The sequence below is a fragment of the Indicator indicator genome, chromosome 21 (assembly GCF_027791375.1).
Source record: "Indicator indicator isolate 239-I01 chromosome 21, UM_Iind_1.1, whole genome shotgun sequence".
NCBI classification, from domain to species: Eukaryota; Metazoa; Chordata; class Aves; order Piciformes; family Indicatoridae; genus Indicator; species Indicator indicator.
In genome coordinates, this window is record NC_072030.1 from 2,969,649 (window position 1) to 2,992,149 (window position 22,501).

Here is a 22,501-nt window from a genome sequence, read left to right on the forward strand (position 1 = left end):
GTCCATGTTGGTTTTCATTCCTCTGGTGGCTCAGCAAGCCATGTCATCATCCTGCTGCAGGTCCCTCCCCAGTTCAAGTGGGACAGGGATACACTAGAGAGGGTCCAACAAAGGGCTATGAGGATGGTGAAGGGACTGGAACGTCTGTCTGATGAGGAAAGGCTGAGAGATCTGAGGCTGTTTAGTCTGGACAAGGAGATCTTACTAATGTTCATAGATACCTGAAGGGTGGGCGTGAAGAAGAAGGTGCTAGTCTCTTTTCAATGATAGAGGCAACAGCTACAAACTGGAACACAGGAAATTCCACCTCAACAATTGCCACCTGCAAGTTTTCGTTTCCTTGTTGAAGACATTCCTCAAAGCAAAAAGTTATAACTACAAAGGTGGTTTGATTGCTCAGATTTATAATCAACAAGATACTGCTGTTGACTTTTCAACAAGGAAGCAACCCCAGTATCCTTCTAGCGTTAGTGGTTGTGTTGTCCTGCTGGGATAGCAAAGGATGAAGAAGTTCAGGAATGACAGAATGGAATGACACCACTCTAGGGGCTCAATTTCAAATATTCTTGCAGTCTCAGATATTGTTTATGATTTTCTCTCATCCATTATTATTTACTTCCTTTTGCAGGGCCAGGTCTGTGGCCTCTGTGGAAATTATGATGGCAACGGCATCAATGACTTTACTACGAGGAGTCAATATGTAGTAGAGAATGTCCTAGAGTTTGGAAACAGCTGGAAAGTATCTTCTACGTGTCCTGATGCTCAAAGCATAAAGGACCCCTGCTCTGCCAACCCTTACCGCAAGTCCTGGTCAGAGAGGCAGTGTAGCATCATCAACAGCAACGTCTTTGCTGCCTGTCACTCTCAGGTACTACTCAGGCAGCAGGTGGCTGTGTGAAGATCAGGCCTGTGTGTTACTAGAGCTGCTTTCCCCATGCCTTTCAGCACACACGACTAGTTCATTAGCATGCTTCATTATGACTTGTGTCAGGGAATCTGAAATCAATCTTGCTTTATAGATCTACATGTAAGAGAGAAAATGGCATTTAGTTCACAGGAAATAGGGAGCTGCTTTGGAAGAATAATCATTTCATAGTTACTGCACTTTGTCTTGTAGTGGGATTCATGCACAGAACACAGGCTCAGTGAAATCATAACATGGTTATGAAGTATCAGCATAGCCTCTGCCTAACACTGGGCAATTGTGCTCTTCATACTACCTCAGTTCTTTCCAGTGCTAGAGACCTTCATTTTGAAGTGCCTAATATTGCCCGGGAAGATGAATCTAATCTTCCACTGGGACACAAGTCTTGCTGTCTAAAAGTCTGTCAGTACATTTTTTTAGCTCCATCATCTATCCCTTGTGGTGTTTAGCAGTCTGTATAAACCAAAGAAAAAGAAATTACTGATGGAGGTATTTTTCTAAAATCATTTAAAATCAACTACTCCTTAGCAAAGCTAAGGAAGAATTTAGATGGGAATGTTGGATGATACTACATCTCTTTTTACTAACAGGTTGAACCTGCAGAATATTACCAAGAATGTGTTAAAGATTCCTGTGCCTGTGACAGTGGAGGAGACTGTGATTGCTTCTGCACGGCCGTAGCTGCCTACGCTCAAGCGTGCAGTGAAGTTGGCGTCTGCGTGGCCTGGAGAACTCCATCCATCTGCCGTGAGTTTTCTGTCATAATACTTCTTCTGAGAGTGTAGTTAAATGAACACAGCCTTGCACAAAAGATGCAGACAGGCTAAAAAGTGTCCAGAGAAGGGCTAGGAGAATGATCAGAGGGCTGGAAGCCCTGCCATGTGAGGAAAGGCTGAGAGAGATGAGTTTGTTCAGACTTGTGAAGAGGAGGCCTAGGGCAGACCTTGTCACCATAGACCAGTACATGAAGGATGGCTACGAAGAAGATGGAGACTCTCTTTTGACAAGGAGTCCCATGGAAAAGACAAGGGGGGACAAGTTACCCGTGGGGAGATTCACATTGGACTTCAGAAGAAAATGTTTGCCCATGAGAACAGTTGGACACTGGAATCATCTCCCAAGGGGGGACAAGTTACCTGTGGGGAGATTCACACTGGACTTCAGAAGAAAATGTTTGCCCATGAGAACAGTTGGACACTGGAATCATCCCCCAAGGGGGGACAAGTTACCCGTGGGGAGATTCACATTGGACTTCAGAAGAAAATGTTTGCCCATGAGAACAGTTGGACACTGGAATCATCTCCCAAGGGCAGCAGTGGAGTCCCCAACATTGGTCAGTTTTAAGACTCAGGGTGCTGAGCCATCACCTAGAAAGGTTGGAACAGATGATCCTTGGGGTCCCTTCCAACCTGCACTCTGTGGATCTGTGCATTATAACCTCACTGTACAGACTTTTCACATTGAGCTGTTTCAGTGGTCACACAGTTACACCTGTTCATTCCTGGTTTTCCAGACTCTTCAAGGAGCACTGCAGGGATATGATGAGCAGGCATGAATAAAACCACCAACAACAAAAAACTCTTTGAGGTTTTTTTTTTTTTTAAACATGTCTGAATTTCTGTTTCTCTTTAGCACTCTTCTGCGATTACTACAATCAACATGAGGAGTGTGAATGGCACTACAAGCCTTGTGGAGCCCCTTGTATGAAGACCTGTAAGAACCCAAATGGAACATGCAGCAATAACTTGCCAGGTTTAGAAGGTAAAAAGAGTTGCAAGTACCTTGGAGTGGGTACTTTTCTTACATTCCTTTAAAGACCATTAAAAATATGTTTTCCTCCTCATCTGTATTGGCACCATTCAATTCTCTTCAACGTTTTGAATGCTGAGGGTTGTGAAACAATGGCCCAGATTGCTCACAGAGGTGGTAGATGTCCCATCCCTGGTAATGTTCAAGATCAGGTTGTTTGGGGCTCTGAGCAACCTACTCTAGTTGCAGATGTCCCTGCTAAGTGCAGGAGGTTGGACTAGATGATTTTTAAACATCACTCCCAACTCAGACCAACCTCTAATTCTATGTATATCCACATGAGTAAAGGCAGATTATGGAAACTGGAGTTAAAAAAGCTCTCTGGGACTAAGTCCTTGTGGCTGAGCTCTGTTGATGCAGTACTCTGCACAGCTTCCTAGAACTATTGGGGAGAAAAATAAGTAACTAAAATTATGACTATGGAAAACAAGACCTGCAAATACACTCTGCACAAATAAAACTTATGCTGACAGAATCACTATCACCTGTTCTACCTTCTCACTGCCCTTTTGCTTTCTTCAGGCTGCTACCCCAACTGCCCACCAGACAGGCCCTATTTTCATGAGGATCAAATGAAGTGTGTCAGTCTCTGTGACTGTTATGATGATGAAGATGGAAAGATATACAAACGGGATGAATGTCAAGTCTGGTAAGAGTTGAGCCACCAGCCTGCTTGTGTACAAGGGAAAACCACCTGAACAACCAAGAGATATCGCATGATCCTGTCACATGACAGGATGAGTCCATCCTGACTGTGCAACAATCATGTCTTACTATCTAATGACAATTTTCTTACTGCATTAGTAGTAAGAAGGTCTTGTAAATCCTCAACATAAAGATAAAAGACCAGTAAGACCTTTATGACTGGTGCCCCCAGCACATGAAGGACATTGAACTGCTGAAGCAGGTCCAGAGGAGGCCACAAAGACGATCAGAGGGCTGCAGAACCTCCCATATGGGGACAAGCAGAGGGAGCTGGGGCTGTTCAGCCTGGAGAAGAAAAGGCTCCAGGGAGACTTTAGAGCAGCCTTCCAGTACCTGAAGGGGCTGCAAGAAAGCTGGAAGGGGACTTTTTACAAGGGCTTGGTGACAGGATGAGGGACAATGGCTTTGAGCTGGAAGAGGGGAGATTGAGACTGGAGATTAGGAAGAAATTCTTTCCAGTGAGGGTGGTGAGACAATGCAACAGGTTGCCCAGGGAGGTTGTGGATGCCTCCTCCCTGAAGGTGTTCAAGGACAGGTTGGATCAGGCCTCAAGCAATATAGTCTAGTGGGAGGTATTCCCTGCCCATGGCAGAGGATCGGAACTTTGGGGTCCCTTCCAACCCAAACCATTTTATGATTCTATTTCCCTATTTCCCGTTCCAGTTGCAGGAGGAACACTGTTCCAGGAGTATGAATGTCCTATAGAAGTCTGTTTCCAAGGATTTAATTCCATTCTTACACTTCTTGTAAGAGTATTTAAACTCTTTTCCTTTTTAGCTTGCTTTTTGGTACCTAAACATTGCAAGCACAAGGGAAGTGATGAGGAGGAAAGGAGGAATGTCTCAAGCAAGGCTTGACTTCTACTTTGACCTGTAGCTTTGCATAATATTTAGCTACAACTCTAACTATAACTTTGGATTTCATATAAAGAAAGGTTTTGGAAAACAATGGAAAAAAAAACAATTAAAAAATGAAGCCAACAGGAACTGGACACTCAATGAATAAACAGAAATAAAGTGTTGTTTCTTTGGTTGATGGAAGAAAGATAAATAAAGGATAAAATAAATACCTTGTAACCAAATAAAATAGGCTTTTATGTTTTTCGTTTCAGTGAATGTGCCTCAGAGGGTATACAGTGCAAGTTTGATGAAAAAGGTAAGGCAGACAAGAAGAATTAGTAAGAAGATGAAATACTGTATGTTGCCTTTTCACAGATACCTGACCAAAAACCTTCTTCTGCATTACAGCATGCAACTGCATTTATGAAGAGAAGAGTTATAAATATGGGGAACTCATCTACAACACCACAGATGGGACAGGATGGTGTCTCAGTGCAATGTGTGATGCCAACGGAACGATAAACAGAGATGTCTCCAGATGTGGTATCGCCACAACCACCCCATTTACATTTTCCACGATTCAGCCCACGACTACTGCTTCAGGTATGCATGACTGCTCCTTGAAATAACTGGGAAATGTCTGGAAGGGACTGAAAACTGCCTGAAAGGCACGGTCTTGACCTCTGTTAATGGTGTATCACATTACTTGAAACTGCTGGCTTCTGCTGGAGCCACCAATTCATCTGCTAGCTTCAGTTGTTAAAGACAACAATAACCAAGGAGTTTCTTACAAACTCTGTCTCCATGTTTCACCATGGTTTTCCCAGAGGGGGGAAAAAAATTAGATAAGATCACAGAATGGCTCTTATTAAAATATTCTAAATAGAAAATATTCATAAATATGTATAATATAAATATATAACTCTAAAATATAAGTAAATGCAAAGAATTACAAACATATTACATGTTAGAATATTACAATACTCTAAATACAAAATATTTCCAAATCTATAATATAAACATACAAATAAAATGCAATATATTTGTATTTTCTATATTTATTTATCTGTTATAAACTAAGTAGAGAAATCATTAACCTCTGCAAATGTTTTAAAGCTTCTGCGGTCATGCAGTTGAGTGTAAATAAGTACAACGATCATAGAACTACAGAATGGGTTGGGTTGGAAGGGACCTTAAAGATCATCCAGTTCCAACTGCCCTGCCTTGGGCAGTGACCCCTCCCACTAGCCCAGGTTACTTAAGGCCTTAAACAGCCTGGCCTAGAACAGCTCCAGGGAGGAGGCAAACACGGAGACAGAAGCAAGGAGAACAAAACCACCTCTTGCTTACAACACAGCAATTGTGAGATCCCATTATCTTATGTATCTACATTCCACACAAAAGGATGTTATATTGCCTATATTTACCTAATAGTCTTTAAATGAGTATCCCAAAGGATCAACAGGAAAATAAAACAGACATGAGATTAAAACCTACCTTGGAAATTAAATTCAAGGCTGTCAGTGCAAGTTGATTAAAACCAAACGATTACAACAACAAACCCAGTTTTACAAACAACATGAATGTGTATGGCTGATGAGTATTTTTCCCCTGGCTCTTTCTTTAATAAGAGCAGACAAGACTTGTATCTCTTCTTTTTAATCACAGTGATGACAACCACTGCACCAGTGACAACTGTCTGCGTGAAGAATGTCTGCACCTGGTCCCAGTGGTATGACTCCACACAGCCTGGAAACACAGCCGATGGGGGAGATGATGAAACTTTTGAAAAGCTGAATGCTGAAGGATACAGCGTGTGTAAAAATCCAACTTCTGTGCAATGCAGGGCCAGAGAATACCCTGATATTAACATAAGCACTCTAAACCAGACGGTAGAGTGCAGTGGAAGTCGAGGGCTGATATGCAACAACAAAGACCAACAGTCTGAGCAGTGCTATAATTATGAAATCAGAGTTTTGTGCTGCAAGTACATCCCCTGTTCAGAGGTACAAACCACAGCCCCAGGAAGCACACAGGAAGCCACAACACTTGCTGGTCTGCAGTCCACACCATCTACAACTCCGACTGGGACAAAACGAACCACAGTGGCTCAAACTGAGACAGCACCCACAGCACAGCCATCACAATACACAAGCACAGGATACAGGACCACAGTTGGCCCAACTACTGCTGCCCAAACAACTAAAGGCTCTACCGTCACCGCAACCACAAGCAGCAGCAGTACCTCCAAGACATCTCCAATACCACAACAAGGAACAACAACCATCACAACCACACTACCTGCACCAAGCACAGTGAGCACCACCACCAGCACCTCCACTACACCTCAGGGAACTGCCACAACATCTGCAACCACCTCTGCTCCAGGACAAGCATCCACTCTGCCCACCCAGGGAGCTACATCACCCACGACCACCTCTACCAGCCCTAAAGAACCAATAGTAACCACAGCTGGCACCACACTTGGCCCAAATCCTGCTGCCCAAACAACAGAAGGCTCCACCAGCACGGCCAGCACAGCCAACACATCTCCTTCTCCAACAGAAGGTACAACCATCATCACAACCAAACCACCAGTGCCCACCTCATCAGCCACCACCACTATCGCCACCTTGGAGACCACTACTGGCTGCCAGCCACGTTGTGCCTGGACACAGTGGTTTAACGTGGATACCCCCAGACTTGGAAGCCAAGGTGGAGACATGGAGACCTTTGAGAACATCCGAGCTGCTGGCTTCCCTCTCTGTGAAAGACCAGAACTCATCAAATGCCGTGCTAAAGATTACCCCAGCAGGAGCCTGGAGAAGCTGGGACAGGTAGTTGAGTGCAGCGTTGACATTGGGCTGGTGTGTGAAAACAAGAACCAGATCAGGAAGTACCCCATCTGCTTTGACTACGAGGTGCAGGCTCTGTGCTGTGACCGCACACACTGCCAGACAACAGCAGCTCCCTACGGCACCACGGCAGCCTCCACCAGCACCACCTCTCCTGCAGGAACCTACACGATAGCAACCAAAACTCCCACACAAACAGCTGCTCCTACCACTCTCTCCCAGAAAGGAATTAGCACCACTGAAGCTGGAACAAGAGCTAGCACTACTACCACTGTGTTAACAGTAGAAAACACCACATTCATCACGACCACCAGCAAAACCACCTCTGCTCCAGGACAAGCATCCACTCTGCCCACCCAGGGAGCTACATCACCCACGACCACCTCTACCAGCCCTAAAGAACCAATAGTAACCACAGCTGGCACCACACTTGGCCCAAATCCTGCTGCCCAAACAACAGAAGGCTCCACCAGCACAGCCAAAACATCTCCACCTCCAAGGCAAGGAACAACTGTCCTCCAGCCCTCAACTGTGCCTGGCTCAACCAGCACCACTTCCAACACCTCCACTGCCCCACGTGGAACCACCACAACATCTGCAACCACCTCTGCTCCAGGACAAGCATCCACTCTGCCCACCCAGGGATCCACATCACCCACGACCACCTCTACTAGCCCAGGAGAACGAATTGTTACCACAGCTGGCACCACACTTGGCCCAAATCCTGCTGCCCAAACAACAGAAGGCTCCACCAGCACAGCCAAAACATCTCCACCTCCAAGGCAAGGAACAACTCTCCTCCAGCCCACAACTGTGCCTGGCTCAGCCAGCACCACTTCCAGCACCTCCACTGCCCCTCAGGGAACAACCACAACATCTGCAACCACCTCTGCTCCAGGACAAGCATCCACTCTGCCCACCCAGGGAGCTACATCACCCACGACCACCTCTACCAGCCCTAAAGAACCAATAGTAACCACAGCTGGCACCACACTTGGCCCAAATCCTGCTGCCCAAACAACAGAAGGCTCCACCAGCACGGCCAGCACAGCCAACACATCTCCTTCTCCAACAGAAGGTACAACCATCATCACAACCAAACCACCAGTGCCCACCTCATCAGCCACCACCACTATCGCCACCTTGGAGACCACTACTGGCTGCCAGCCACGTTGTGCCTGGACACAGTGGTTTAACGTGGATACCCCCAGACTTGGAAGCCAAGGTGGAGACATGGAGACCTTTGAGAACATCCGAGCTGCTGGCTTCCCTCTCTGTGAAAGACCAGAACTCATCAAATGCCGTGCTAAGGATTACCCCAGCAGGAGCCTGGAGAAGCTGGGACAGGTAGTTGAGTGCAGCGTTGACATTGGGCTGGTATGTGAAAACAAGAACCAGATCAGGAAGTACCCCATCTGCTTTGACTACGAGGTGCAGGCTCTGTGCTGTGACCGCACACACTGCCAGACAACAGCAGCTCCCTACGGAACCACGGCAGCCTCCACCAGCACCACCTCTCCTGCAGGAACCTACACGATAGCAACCAAAACTCCCACACAAACAGCTGCTCCTACCACTCTCTCCCAGAAAGGAATTAGCACCACTGAAGCTGGAACAAGAGCTAGCACTACTACCACTGTGTTAACAGTAGAAAACACCACATTCATCACGACCACCAGCAAAACCACCTCTGCTCCAGGACAAGCATCCACTCTGCCCACCCAGGGATCCACATCACCCACGACCACCTCTACCAGCCCTAAAGAACCAATAGTAACCACAGCTGGCACCACACTTGGCCCAAATCCTGCTGCCCAAACAACAGAAGGCTCCACCAGCACAGCCAAAACATCTCCACCTCCAAGACAAGGAACAACTGTCCTCCAGCCCACAACTGTGCCTGGCTCAGCCAGCACCACTTCCAGCACCTCCACTGCCCCTCAGGGAACCACCACAACATCTGCAACCACCTCTGCTCCAGGACAAGCATCCACTCTGCCCACCCAGGGAGCTACATCACCCACGACCACCTCTACTAGCCCAGGAGAACGAATAGTTACCACAGCTGGCACCACACTTGGCCCAAATCCTACTGCCCAAACAACAGAAGGCTCCACCAGCACAGCCAAAACATCTCCACCTCCAAGACAAGGAACAACTGTCCTCCAGCCCAAAACTGTGCCTGGCTCAGCCAGCACCACTTCCAGCACCTCCACTGCCCCTCAGGGAACCACCACAACATCTGCAACCACCTCTGCTCCAGGACAAGCATCCACTCTGCCCACCCAGGGATCCACATCACCCACGACCACCTCTACCAGCCCTAAAGAACCAAAAGTAACCACAGTTGGCACCACACTTGGCCCAAATCCTGCTGCCCAAACAACAGAAGGCTCCACCAGCACAGCCAAAACATCTCCACCTCCAAGGCAAGGAACAACTGTCCTCCAGCCCACAACTGTGCCTGGCTCAGCCAGCACCACTTCCAGCACCTCCACTGCCCTCAGGGAACCACCACAACATCTGCAACCACCTCTGCTCCAGGACAAGCATCCACTCTGCCCACCCAGGGAGCTACATCACCCACGACCACCTCTACCAGCCCTAAAGAACCAATAGTAACCACAGCTGGCACCACACTTGGCCCAAATCCTGCTGCCCAAACAACAGAAGGCTCCACCAGCACAGCCAAAACATCTCCACCTCCAAGACAAGGAACAACTGTCCTCCAGCCCACAACTGTGCCTGGCTCAGCCAGCACCACTCCAGCACCTACGCCCCTGGAACCACACTCTGCAACCACTTGTCCGGACACATGCTTAACGGGATACCCCCAGACTCTAAGCCAAGGAACAAGACCTCTGGCACCACTCTGGCCCATCTCTGCAAAGACCAGAACTCATCAAGCCGCTAAGATTACCCCAAGGCAGGAACACTGTATCCAGCCCTAACATGTGCCTGGTAACCAGCACCATTCAGGACCCCACTGCCTCAGGGCAACTCCTGCTGACCCACACACTGCCAGACAAGCATCCACTCGCACCAGGAGCTCACACCAGCACCACCTCTCACTGCAGGAACAACTAGTCACCACACTGCCCACACAAACTGCTGCCCTACCAGGCTCCCCAGCACAGAAACACCACTTAAGCAGGAACAAGCTAGCCCTACCACTGTGCCTCTCAGCAGAACCACCACATCATCACGACCACCAGCAAAACCACCTCTGCTCCAGGACAAGCATCCACTCTGCCCACCCAGGGATCCACATCACCCACGACCACCTCTACCAGCCCTAAAGAACCAATAGTAACCACAGCTGGCACCACACTTGGCCCAAATCCTGCTGCCCAAACAACAGAAGGCTCCACCAGCACAGCCAAAACATCTCCACCTCCAAGGCAAGGAACAACTGTCCTCCAGCCCACAACTGTGCCTGGCTCAACCAGCACCACTTCCAGCACCTCCACTGCCCCTCAGGGAACACCACAACATCTGCAACCACCTCTGCTCCAGGACAAGCATCCACTCTGCCCACCCAGGGAGCTACATCACCCACGACCACCTCTACCAGCCCTAAAGAACCAAAAGTAACCACAGCTGGCACCACACTTGGCCCAAATCCTGCTGCCCAAACAACAGAAGGCTCCACCAGCACAGCCAAAACATCCCCACCTCCAAGGCAAGGAACAACTGTCCTCCAGCCCACAACTGTGCCTGGCTCAACCAGCACCACTTCCAGCACCTCCACTGCCCCTCAGGGAACCACCACAACATCTGCAACCACCTCTGCTCCAGGACAAGCATCCACTCTGCCCACCCAGGGATCCACATCACCCACGACCACCTCTACCAGCCCTAAAGAACCAATAGTAACCACAGCTGGCACCACACTTGGCCCAAATCCTGCTGCCCAAACAACAGAAGGCTCCACCAGCACAGCCAAAACATCTCCACCTCCAAGGCAAGGAACAACTGTCCTCCAGCCCACAACTGTGCCTGGCTCAGCCAGCACCACTTCCAGCACCTCCACTGCCCCTCAGGGAACCACCACAACATCTGCAACCACCTCTGCTCCAGGACAAGCATCCACTCTGCCCACCCAGGGAGCTACATCACCCACGACCACCTCTACCAGCCCTAAAGAACCAAAAGTAACCACAGCTGGCACCACACTTGGCCCAAATCCTGCTGCCCAAACAACAGAAGGCTCCACCAGCACAGCCAAAACATCTCCACCTCCAAGACAAGGAACAACTGTCCTCCAGCCCACAGCTGTGCCTGGCTCAGCCAGCACCACTTCCAGCACCTCCACTGCCCTCAGGGAACCACCACAACATCTGCAACCACCTCTGCTCCAGGACAAGCATCCACTCTGCCCACCCAGGGAGCTACATCACCCACGACCACCTCTACCAGCCCTAAAGAACCAATAGTAACCACAGCTGGCACCACACTTGGCCCAAATCCTGCTGCCCAAACAACAGAAGGCTCCACCAGCACAGCCAAAACATCTCCACCTCCAAGGCAAGGAACAACTGTCCTCCAGCCCACAACTGTGCCTGGCTCAGCCAGCACCACTTCCAGCACCTCCACTGCCCCTCAGGGAACCACCACAACATCTGCAACCACCTCTGCTCCAGGACAAGCATCCACTCTGCCCACCCAGGGAGCTACATCACCCACGACCACCTCTACCAGCCCTAAAGAACCAAAAGTAACCACAGCTGGCACCACACTTGGCCCAAATCCTGCTGCCCAAACAACAGAAGGCTCCACCAGCACAGCCAAAACATCTCCACCTCCAAGACAAGGAACAACTGTCCTCCAGCCCACAACTGTGCCTGGCTCAGCCAGCACCACTTCCAGCACCTCCACTGCCCCTCAGGGAACCACCACAACATCTGCAACCACCTCTGCTCCAGGACAAGCATCCACTCTGCCCACCCAGGGAGCTACATCACCCACGACCACCTCTACCAGCCCTAAAGAACCAAAAGTAACCACAGCTGGCACCACACTTGGCCCAAATCCTGCTGCCCAAACAACAGAAGGCTCCACCAGCACAGCCAAAACATCTCCACCTCCAAGGCAAGGAACAACTGTCCTCCAGCCCACAACTGTGCCTGGCTCAACCAGCACCACTTCCAGCACCTCCACTGTCCCTCAGGCAACCACCACAACATCTGCAACCACCTCTGCTCCAGGACAAGCATCCACTCTGCCCACCCAGGGAGCTACATCACCCACGACCACCTCTACCAGCCCTAAAGAACCAATAGTAACCACAGCTGGCACCACACTTGGCCCAAATCCTGCTGCCCAAACAACAGAAGGCTCCACCAGCACAGCCAAAACATCTCCACCTCCAAGGCAAGGAACAACTGTCCTCCAGCCCACAGCTGTGCCTGGCTCAGCCAGCACCACTTCCAGCACCTCCACTGCCCCTCAGGGAACCACCACAACATCTGCAACCACCTCTGCTCCAGGACAAGCATCCACTCTGCCCACCCAGGGAGCTACATCACCCACGACCACCTCTACCAGCCCTAAAGAACCAAAAGTAACCACAGCTGGCACCACACTTGGCCCAAATCCTGCTGCCCAAACAACAGAAGGCTCCACCAGCACAGCCAAAACATCTCCACCTCCAAGACAAGGAACAACTGTCCTCCAGCCCACAGCTGTGCCTGGCTCAGCCAGCACCACTTCCAGCACCTCCACTGCCCCACGTGGAACCACCACAACATCTGCAACCACCTCTGCTCCAGGACAAGCATCCACTCTGCCCACCCAGGGAGCTACATCACCCACGACCACCTCTACCAGCCCTAAAGAACCAATAGTAACCACAGCTGGCACCACACTTGGCCCAAATCCTGCTGCCCAAACAACAGAAGGCTCCACCAGCACAGCCAAAACATCTCCACCTCCAAGGCAAGGAACAACTGTCCTCCAGCCCACAACTGTGCCTGGCTCAACCAGCACCACTTCCAGCACCTCCACTGCCCTCAGGGAACCACCACAACATCTGCAACCACCTCTGCTCCAGGACAAGCATCCACTCTGCCCACCCAGGGAGCTACATCACCCACGACCACCTCTACCAGCCCTAAAGAACCAAAAGTAACCACAGCTGGCACCACACTTGGCCCAAATCCTGCTGCCCAAACAACAGAAGGCTCCACCAGCACAGCCAAAACATCTCCACCTCCAAGACAAGGAACAACTGTCCTCCAGCCCACAACTGTGCCTGGCTCAGCCAGCACCACTTCCAGCACCTCCACTGCCCCTCAGGGAACAACCACAACATCTGCAACCACCTCTGCTCCAGGACAAGCATCCACTCTGCCCACCCAGGGAGCTACATCACCCACGACCACCTCTACCAGCCCTAAAGAACCAAAAGTAACCACAGCTGGCACCACACTTGGCCCAAATCCTGCTGCCCAAACAACAGAAGGCTCCACCAGCACAGCCAAAACATCTCCACCTCCAAGGCAAGGAACAACTGTCCTCCAGCCCTCAACTGTGCCTGGCTCAACCAGCACCACTTCCAGCACCTCCACTGTCCCTCAGGCAACCACCACAACATCTGCAACCACCTCTGCTCCAGGACAAGCATCCACTCTGCCCACCCAGGGAGCTACATCACCCACGACCACCTCTACCAGCCCTAAAGAACCAATAGTAACCACAGCTGGCACCACACTTGGCCCAAATCCTGCTGCCCAAACAACAGAAGGCTCCACCAGCACAGCCAAAACATCTCCACCTCCAAGACAAGGAACAACTGTCCTCCAGCCCACAGCTGTGCCTGGCTCAGCCAGCACCACTTCCAGCACCTCCACTGCCCCTCAGGGAACAACCACAACATCTGCAACAACCTCTGCTCCAGGACAAGCATCCACTCTGCCCACCCAGGGAGCTACATCACCCACGACCACCTCTACCAGCCCTAAAGAACCAAAAGTAACCACAGCTGGCACCACACTTGGCCCAAATCCTGCTGCCCAAACAACAGAAGGCTCCACCAGCACAGCCAAAACATCTCCACCTCCAAGGCAAGGAACAACTGTCCTCCAGCCCTCAACTGTGCCTGGCTCAACCAGCACCACTTCCAGCACCTCCACTGCCCCTCAGGGAACCACCACAACATCTGCAACCACCTCTGCTCCAGGACAAGCATCCACTCTGCCCACCCAGGGAGCTACATCACCCACGACCACCTCTACCAGCCCTAAAGAACCAAAAGTAACCACAGCTGGCACCACACTTGGCCCAAATCCTGCTGCCCAAACAACAGAAGGCTCCACCAGCACAGCCAAAACATCTCCACCTCCAAGACAAGGAACAACTGTCCTCCAGCCCACAACTGTGCCTGGCTCAGCCAGCACCACTTCCAGCACCTCCACTGCCCCTCAGGGAACAACCACAACATCTGCAACCACCTCTGCTCCAGGACAAGCATCCACTCTGCCCACCCAGGGAGCTACATCACCCACGACCACCTCTACCAGCCCTAAAGAACCAATAGTAACCACAGCTGGCACCACACTTGGCCCAAATCCTGCTGCCCAAACAACAGAAGGCTCCACCAGCACGGCCAGCACAGCCAACACATCTCCTTCTCCAACAGAAGGTACAACCATCATCACAACCAAACCACCAGTGCCCACCTCATCAGCCACCACCACTATCGCCACCTTGGAGACCACTACTGGCTGCCAGCCACGTTGTGCCTGGACACAGTGGTTTAACGTGGATACCCCCAGACTTGGAAGCCAAGGTGGAGACATGGAGACCTTTGAGAACATCCGAGCTGCTGGCTTCCCTCTCTGTGAAAGACCAGAACTCATCAAATGCCGTGCTAAGGATTACCCCAGCAGGAGCCTGGAGAAGCTGGGACAGGTAGTTGAGTGCAGCGTTGACATTGGGCTGGTGTGTGAAAACAAGAACCAGATCAGGAAGTACCCCATCTGCTTTGACTACGAGGTGCAGGCTCTGTGCTGTGACCGCACACACTGCCAGACAACAGCAGCTCCCTACGGCACCACTACTGCACCACCAGCACTAACCTCAGTGAGGAGCAGTGCAAGCAGCTCCACTACCACTGAGGGAACTACTACAACATCTGCAACCTCTTCTGCTCCAGCAGAAACATCCACTGTATCCACTGAGGGACTTACAGCATCCACTACTACCTCTGCTGTCCCTGAAGAAACAATATTGACCACAACCAGCCCAGGTACATCCTTGTCTATGTTTGTGAAGGTTACACAGCCAAAGAACCTTGGTCTCATTGTTTTCTCTCTTATTTCACTCTCTGTCCTGTTTTTTTCAGCAGACAAAGCCCCTTTTTCATCCCTGCCCAATCCAAGCATGCGAATGGAACTCCAAGCATGACATTACTTATCCTGAGCTGGAGGCAGAGAGTGATGAATTTGAAATGTTGGAAAACGTTAGATCTTTGTGTTCTTGTATTTGCCATTCCCACCTGATATTCAATGCACCACATTCCCACAGTCTCCACCCAGCATTAGCTCAAATAGTTGAAGGCCACAAAACTATTGGCTTGATTGGCCAGAACGTTGAAGAGTCCTCTCTAAAACTTTTAGTTATGAGATCAAAAATTTTTCCTGTGCTGCAAACTAATGTGTGTCTTGTGCTCCACAGTATCTACAGCTGGTACCTCACGTGCTCCCACCAGTATTTCTACAATCGTGAGCTCTTCCCCCAGTGCACCTCTCACGACAGAAGCAAGCAGAACAACCCCCTGCTTTTGCAGTGTCTTTGACAACCTATTTTCTCCTGGTAAGTACCTCAGTTTATGGTTATACAAGTGTCCACCAGCAATCCAAGCCCTCAATATTCCATTCAGTTCAAGATGACCCCTCAAAACCATCCAAACATAGAACTTCTTATCTACTTTATATTTTCCCAATATTTTCTTGGATTTTTTTTTTTTCCCTAATGTGGTAGTTTGAGGCGTTAAAGGAAAAAATCATAGAATTGAGTCCTCCAGGAGGACTAGAAAGGTCCAGGGATGGACTGAGAAATTGTAATGTTGTTATTCAATGCCATAATTCTGCTATCTCTTTATAAGTTGGCAGCAAGACCAACTCCCCCTCTTCTCTCCCTCCTTTTGTCTCTCCCAAGGTAACAATGGAGGGGTATGCCAGGCCTGTCTGTGGCCTTCAGAGGCTAACTAATTTTCTCCTGCGCAATTATGTCCTGCTTGGGCCTAATGGATGGGAGGCAATGGGGGAACTGGGGGTTGGGGGGAGGGAGGTGGAGAAAAGGAGCACTAGGGTTTGTGTTTTAGTCTAGTTGGGGGAAGGTATTTGGGTTTTTTTCATCTATCCTTTATCTGTATTAGGTGTTAAGGATTCATGCGTTCTGTATTTTCCTGTGTATTTTTTAATATAGTTCTGTATTTCTCTCCCAGTTCAACGAGAGGGTCTTTATTTTACTTCCCTTGGGGATTAAAATTATTTCTGTCCACTCTTTAAACGAAGACACCTAAGTACTTTCATTGGTCTTTGACTTCCTCCTTGTGCTTTTCCTTTCCAGGGGAAGTGGTCTACAACAGGACAGACAAGGCTGGCTGCAATTTTTACGCGCTCTGCAGCAAGGATTGTGAAATTGAGGCCTTCCAGGGTGCATGCTCTCTCATAACTCCTGCCACTCCAGTCACCTCAGGAGCTACCACACAAACCACACTCCTGCCTTCTTCTGCCCCACCATCCACAGCACAGCTCCCCACCAACTGTACTGATGTCACTCCTTCACGAGAGGTGCTTCCCTTGTCAGTCTCTAACACACCACCACCACAAACCCAGCCCAGTTCCTGACCTCTAACAGCCAACTCCAATCACCTTGTATGGGTCTGAGTAACAGAGTTGGTCATGTCACAAATGACCCCATAGTGCGCAGGTCTTCAGCCTGGCACCACCTTCAACTCTCCTTCTTTCCACACAGAAGAATATTCTGTGGTTGTTCTCAGCTTGCCTTGAGGCCTAAAAATATAGACTAAGACCTTCTCACGCTCTACAAGTCCCTGAAAGGAGGTTGCAGTGAGGTGGGGGTTGGTCTATTCTCCCTATTATCAAGTGATAGAATGAGAGGAAAGGGCCTCACGTTGTGCTAGGGGAAGTTTAGGTTGGATATTGGGAAAATTTTCTTTACTGAAAAGGTGGACAGGCATTGGAACAGGCTGGAGGTGTTCAAAAGCCATGTAGATGTGGCACTTGGGGACGTGGTTCGATGGGCATGGGGGTGTTAGGTTGATGGTTGGACTTGATGATCTTAGAGGTCTATGATTCTAAGAACACTCCAGTCTGAACTTCATACCAATTTTGAGTCTATGTCAACTTGAAAGAGAACCACCAGGATGAGAAAGCACTTATGAATAAATCCTTTACTACTTGCAGCTCGGAGAGACCTGGATAAATAAATGCCAGGAGTGTGTCTGTGACCCCAGCACTGCCACCACAAAATGCCAGCCACTGCCATGCCAAACCAACCAGACTCAAATATGTGACCCAGGATTTATTTCCATGCCTGTGCTGTCAGAACTGGAGCCATGCTGTTCTCAGTATGAATGCCGTAAGTATCCACAAAGCATCTAGAAATACCAGGCTGCATTTCCCCTTCTGCAAATGCAAGTCCTAAGCAAGTTCTCATGTACCACAACAGCAGCAAAACCTTCCTTAAATGGTTTAGGCTCTCTGAAAATTCATCTTTTTTGGGGACTAAAGATGCATTGGAAGCTAATACAAAACCAAAATGTTATTTTCAATGAAGAGAGAATTGGAATGGATGGGAGAGGAAGGTGATACTTTGAACCTTCAAGTGGTCTATGCAGCTCAACTATCTCTGTATCTTGTAGTCATAAAGATTATGAAAGTATGTTCTTTAATGTTACTAATGTGCCATTGGAGCATGTTAAGGTTAGCTAAATTAAGCTGCACAACCATAAGCCCGCAGAAAATGTAACAGCTAACCACAAAAGCAAGTAAAACAAAGTCAGTTGTGATCAGTAACTGCATTGTTGATGTCTGAAAAATAATTATCTTTTTCACTGTCATTGACTGATGTGAAAATATAAAAATCCAAGTTACAGATGTTTATTTACATACAAAAATGGGTATATTTATTTATTTATTCATTTATACACAAGAATAAAAAGGTAGCCATAAATTAGGCCTCAATCAGAAAAGTCAAAAGAAAGGAAGGGCCAAGTTCTGTGGCAGACACAAATGGGCTCTGCCATGTTGTCTGATTATTTCTGTGACCACAGCCTTTTACCCACCCAGAGTTCAATCTTCCATCCAAGACATCTGGGAGGTGCTGAGGGACATGGTTTATTAGTGACCTGGCAGTGCTGGGTTAGTGGTTGGACTGGATAATCTGAAAGACCTTTTCCAACCAAAACAATTCTGTGGCTCTGAGATCGAGGATCTACTAGTAACAAAGGCATCTTTGAAGGTTCCTGGGTTTCTAGGCTTCCAAGAGGAAACATTTAACTTGAAGTGAACCTGATATTGAAAGGGATTTTTCACACCTAGCTCAAGTTTGTAACCATTCCTCCTCCACACTTCTAGGCTAATTTCAAAAGAGAAGCTGGAGAGAAACTACAGCTACAGTAAATAGGAGGTGTAAGCATGTAAGAGGTCTAAATTCAGGCTTTCCATAACCTCTGCATTACTAACAAAACTTGGTAACATTTTGACTTCTCAGGCAGTCTCACAATTTCAGTTTATCCCAGAATTATTCTTTTCTTTGTTTTTCAGGACGGATGCCTGACACCTGTGTGATTAACGGCACAGTGTACCTGGTGAGGAGGTTATGCTTACAGTGGTGAAGGGAAATGGACACCTTTTCTACCAAAAGAAGCCTCTGAGAACATTCCTTGAGGATTAGGGGACTGGAGCACTGCCTTATGAGGAGAGGCTGAGGGACCTGGGGCTTTTTAGTCTGGAGAAGAGAAGACTGAGAGGGGATTTAATAAATGTTTATAAATATCTGAGTGGTGGGTGTCAGGAGGGAAGGGACAGGGACAGGCTCTGCTCACTTGCTCCCTGGGATAGGACAAGGGGCAATGGATGTAAGTTGCAGCACAGGAGGTTCCACCTCAACATGAGGAAGAACTTCTTTACTGTAAGGGTCACAGACCACTGGAACAGGTTCCCCAGAGGGGTTGTGGAGTCTCCTTCTCTGGAGACTTTCAAGGCCCATCTGGATGAGTTCCTCTGTGGCCTGAGCTAGACTGTATGGTCCTGCTCTGGCAGGGGGGTTGGACTCAATGATCCCTTTGGGTCCCTTCCAACCCTTGACATCCTGTGATCCTTTTCCCAGCACATAGGTTTTTATCTCTAGCCTTTGAGTAGAAGTTATTTTTTTTCCCTAATATCAAAGCCAGAACTGTCACAGAAGAGTTCCTCAACACATGGCATAAACCAAGAATGCCCCAGTTTTAGTCATGTACTTTCTTTCCACTTCTGGCATTAACGAATTTTCCAAGTGAGCTGACGATGAGCCCAAACTCAACCACTCTGAAATAAGCTCAGAGAACCCTCAAAAACAAAACTAGGACTTTTGCTTTAGCTGATATCTAAATCTTTTGAAAAAAAAAAAAAAAAAAAAGAGCAGTGAAGCCTTTTGGAGATGCATTTCAGAAAGGCTAAAATTCATGTGCACCTCTGCTTATGCATCTGCATTACCCTATTTACATCAGCATTACTCTATTTACATCAGCATTACTCTATTTACATCTCTCCCCAATTATTTCAGTCTGCATTTGCCAACTATAAATACAAAATCAAACCACTTTATGCCCAAAGAGTGTTGAACACCTCAGTCCCTCTTGCCTTTCAGCAACATCAATGCTCCTCAGCAACGCTTTCAGCTCTGCCTATATTAGACAGAAACTATTGCCATTGGAATTGATTTTTGGGTTTTGTTTTGTTTGGGTTTTTTTTGTTTGCCCTGTCTTCTAGGCTGGAATGTCAACAGAAATCAGTTCATGTCAGAAATGTACCTGCAGTTCTGAGAAAAATCCAGTGACTGGAGAAAACAAAGTGCAGTGTGAAACGATTCAGTGTCAAACATCTTGCCCGCCGGTGAGTTGAGGTTGTGTGAGCTGCCCACCCAGCCCTGCCACAGGAACACCTGAGCTTCATGCTTTGAGGCTGGTGCCTGTAAAAAACCAAACAAACAAACCAAAAAAATGTAGAATTGAGTCCTCCAGGAGGACCAGAAAGGTCCAGGGATGGGCTGCAAAATTGTAATGTTGTTATTCAATGCCAGAATTCTGCTGTCTCTTTATAGGTTGGCAGCAACTCACTCTCTTTTCTCCCTCCTTCTTGTCTCTCTGGTGGGAGCCCTTACCTGGGTGACAAGGGGGGAGTGTGCCAGGCCTGTCTGTGGTCTCCAAGAGGCCTAACTAATTTTCTGCTGTGCAATTTCAGCCTGTTCGGACCTAAGGGAAGGGAAGAGCCCTGGGGGTTGTGTTTTAGTCTGGTTGGGGGAAGGTATTTTGGGGGGTTTCATGTATCCTCCCCATGCATTAGGTATTAAGGATTCCTGTCTTGTGTATTTTCCTGTACAATTTGGAATGCAATTTCTGCATTTCTCTCTCCAATTCAACATGAGGACCTTTCCTTTACTTCCCTTGGGGATGAAAATTATTTCTGTCTGCTCTTTAAACGAAGACAGCAAGCCAACCCCCCTTCCCTTTCCTCTCCTTGAGAGCAGGCCTATCAGTACATGGTTGAGGATGGAGAGTGCTGTGGGAAGTGCATCGAGGTAGCCTGCAAAATCAAGCTGAGTAACACCACCACCCGGGTGCTGAAGGTAAGCACCCTCCTGTCTGCAAGCCCAGCAGCCCAGCGCAGCGTCCCACACCTCCGACTCACCTCCTCTCCCTTACCAGGCAAAATCTAACTAATACTGACATTACTCTGAAAACAACACCAGTTTTCTGTGTTGAACACTTACGTGGAGGAGTGGCTCAAGAGCAGCCTGCAGGAGAAGGCCTTGGGGGTGTCAGTTGGTGACAAACTGCCCAGGAGCCAGCAGTGGTCCCTGGCAGCCCAGCAGGCAGCTGTGTGCTGAGCTGCATCCAGAGCAGGGAGAGCAGCAGCACAGGGAGGGGATTCTGCCCCTCTGCTCTGCTCTGCTCACACCCCACCTGCAGCACTGCCTCCACTGCTGGGCCCCCAGCACAAGAGGGACCTGGAGCTGCTGGAGAGGGTCCAGAGGAGGCCACAAAGACAACCAGAAGGCTGGAGAACCTCCCCTGTGGGGACAGGCTGGGAGAGTTTGGGCTGTTCAGCCTGGAGAAGAGAAGGCTCCACGGAGACCTTAGAGCAGCTTCCAGTACCCAAAAGGAGCTACAGGAGAGCTGGGGAGGAACTTTAGACAAGAGCTTGTAGTGATAGGACAAGTTTGAAGCTTGAGGAGGGCAGATTTAGACTGGAGATTAGGAAGAGATTCTCGAGAGTGAGGGTGGGGAGACACTGGAACAGGTTGACCAGAGAGGCTGTGGCTGCCTCCTCCCTGGAGGTGTTCAAGGTCAGGTTGGATGAGGCCTTGACCTCCCTGGGCTGGTAGGAGGTGTCCCTGCCCATGGCAGGGGAGTTGGAACTGGATGATCTTTAAGTCCTTCTCAACCCAAACCATTTTGTGACTTTATGAAAACAAAACTTTAATCTGTGCAGTTAAGCAGACAATGGTTTCTAATTTGTACCCTGAGTGTCCACATCCGGATTTAATCCAGTTTGGTTTAAATCCAGTTTGCAAAATTTTGCTTTTACCACTTGAAAGAAGCTCAGAAGCCTCCAAGCATCTTTGAGATGTGAGAACATAATTAGTGCAGCCATTTTTTAAGTAAGCATGCTGCTATAATTGATTGCTCTGAAAAAAAAATCAAAACCAAAACCACACTAAAACCCCAATAATTGTTTGGTTTTCTTCCTAACTCTTAGGTGGATGAGATCCTGCAGCTGGATAACTGCAGCCATTACAAATGTGAAAAGATTGAAGATCAGTTTGTTACAGTCCAATCTAAACGAGTCTGCCCTGCCTACGAGCCAGGAGAGTGTGATCCTGTAAGTTGTGATTGATTCTTCACCCATCAAATGCAGCTGAAAAGAACAATGGGGGGGGGGGAGGCAGCAAGGAGGAATGAGCTGGCCCAGCACCCTCTCAAGATGCGCCTTCAAACTGACCAATGTAGGGGACTCCACTGCTTCTCTTTGGGAGATGATCCCAGTGTCCAACTGTTCTCATGGGGGAATGTTTTCTTCTGGAGTCCAATGGGCATGTCCCCAGCAGTGACTTATCTCCATCACCCCTTTTCTTTT

General features: G+C 48.8%; 1 protein-coding gene across 1 annotated transcript in view; it reads left to right on the forward strand.

Annotated features, from left to right (window-relative positions):
* Nucleotides 1-22,501, forward strand: part of MUC5B (mucin 5B, oligomeric mucus/gel-forming) — a 45,248-nt gene that overhangs the window by 21,105 nt on the left and 1,642 nt on the right. The window contains exons 23-37 of the mRNA XM_054390737.1: nt 629-868; nt 1,516-1,672; nt 2,558-2,686; nt 3,257-3,383; nt 4,551-4,594; nt 4,687-4,881; nt 5,947-6,092; nt 6,693-7,541; nt 8,058-8,906; nt 14,559-15,215; nt 15,478-15,584; nt 15,810-15,892; nt 16,707-16,795; nt 20,892-20,990; nt 22,124-22,246. Of these exons, the coding sequence (XP_054246712.1) occupies nt 629-868; nt 1,516-1,672; nt 2,558-2,686; nt 3,257-3,383; nt 4,551-4,594; nt 4,687-4,881; nt 5,947-6,092; nt 6,693-7,541; nt 8,058-8,906; nt 14,559-15,215; nt 15,478-15,584; nt 15,810-15,892; nt 16,707-16,795; nt 20,892-20,990; nt 22,124-22,246 (3,894 nt within the window). The remainder of the gene's footprint in view (nt 1-628; nt 869-1,515; nt 1,673-2,557; nt 2,687-3,256; nt 3,384-4,550; nt 4,595-4,686; nt 4,882-5,946; nt 6,093-6,692; nt 7,542-8,057; nt 8,907-14,558; nt 15,216-15,477; nt 15,585-15,809; nt 15,893-16,706; nt 16,796-20,891; nt 20,991-22,123; nt 22,247-22,501) is intronic.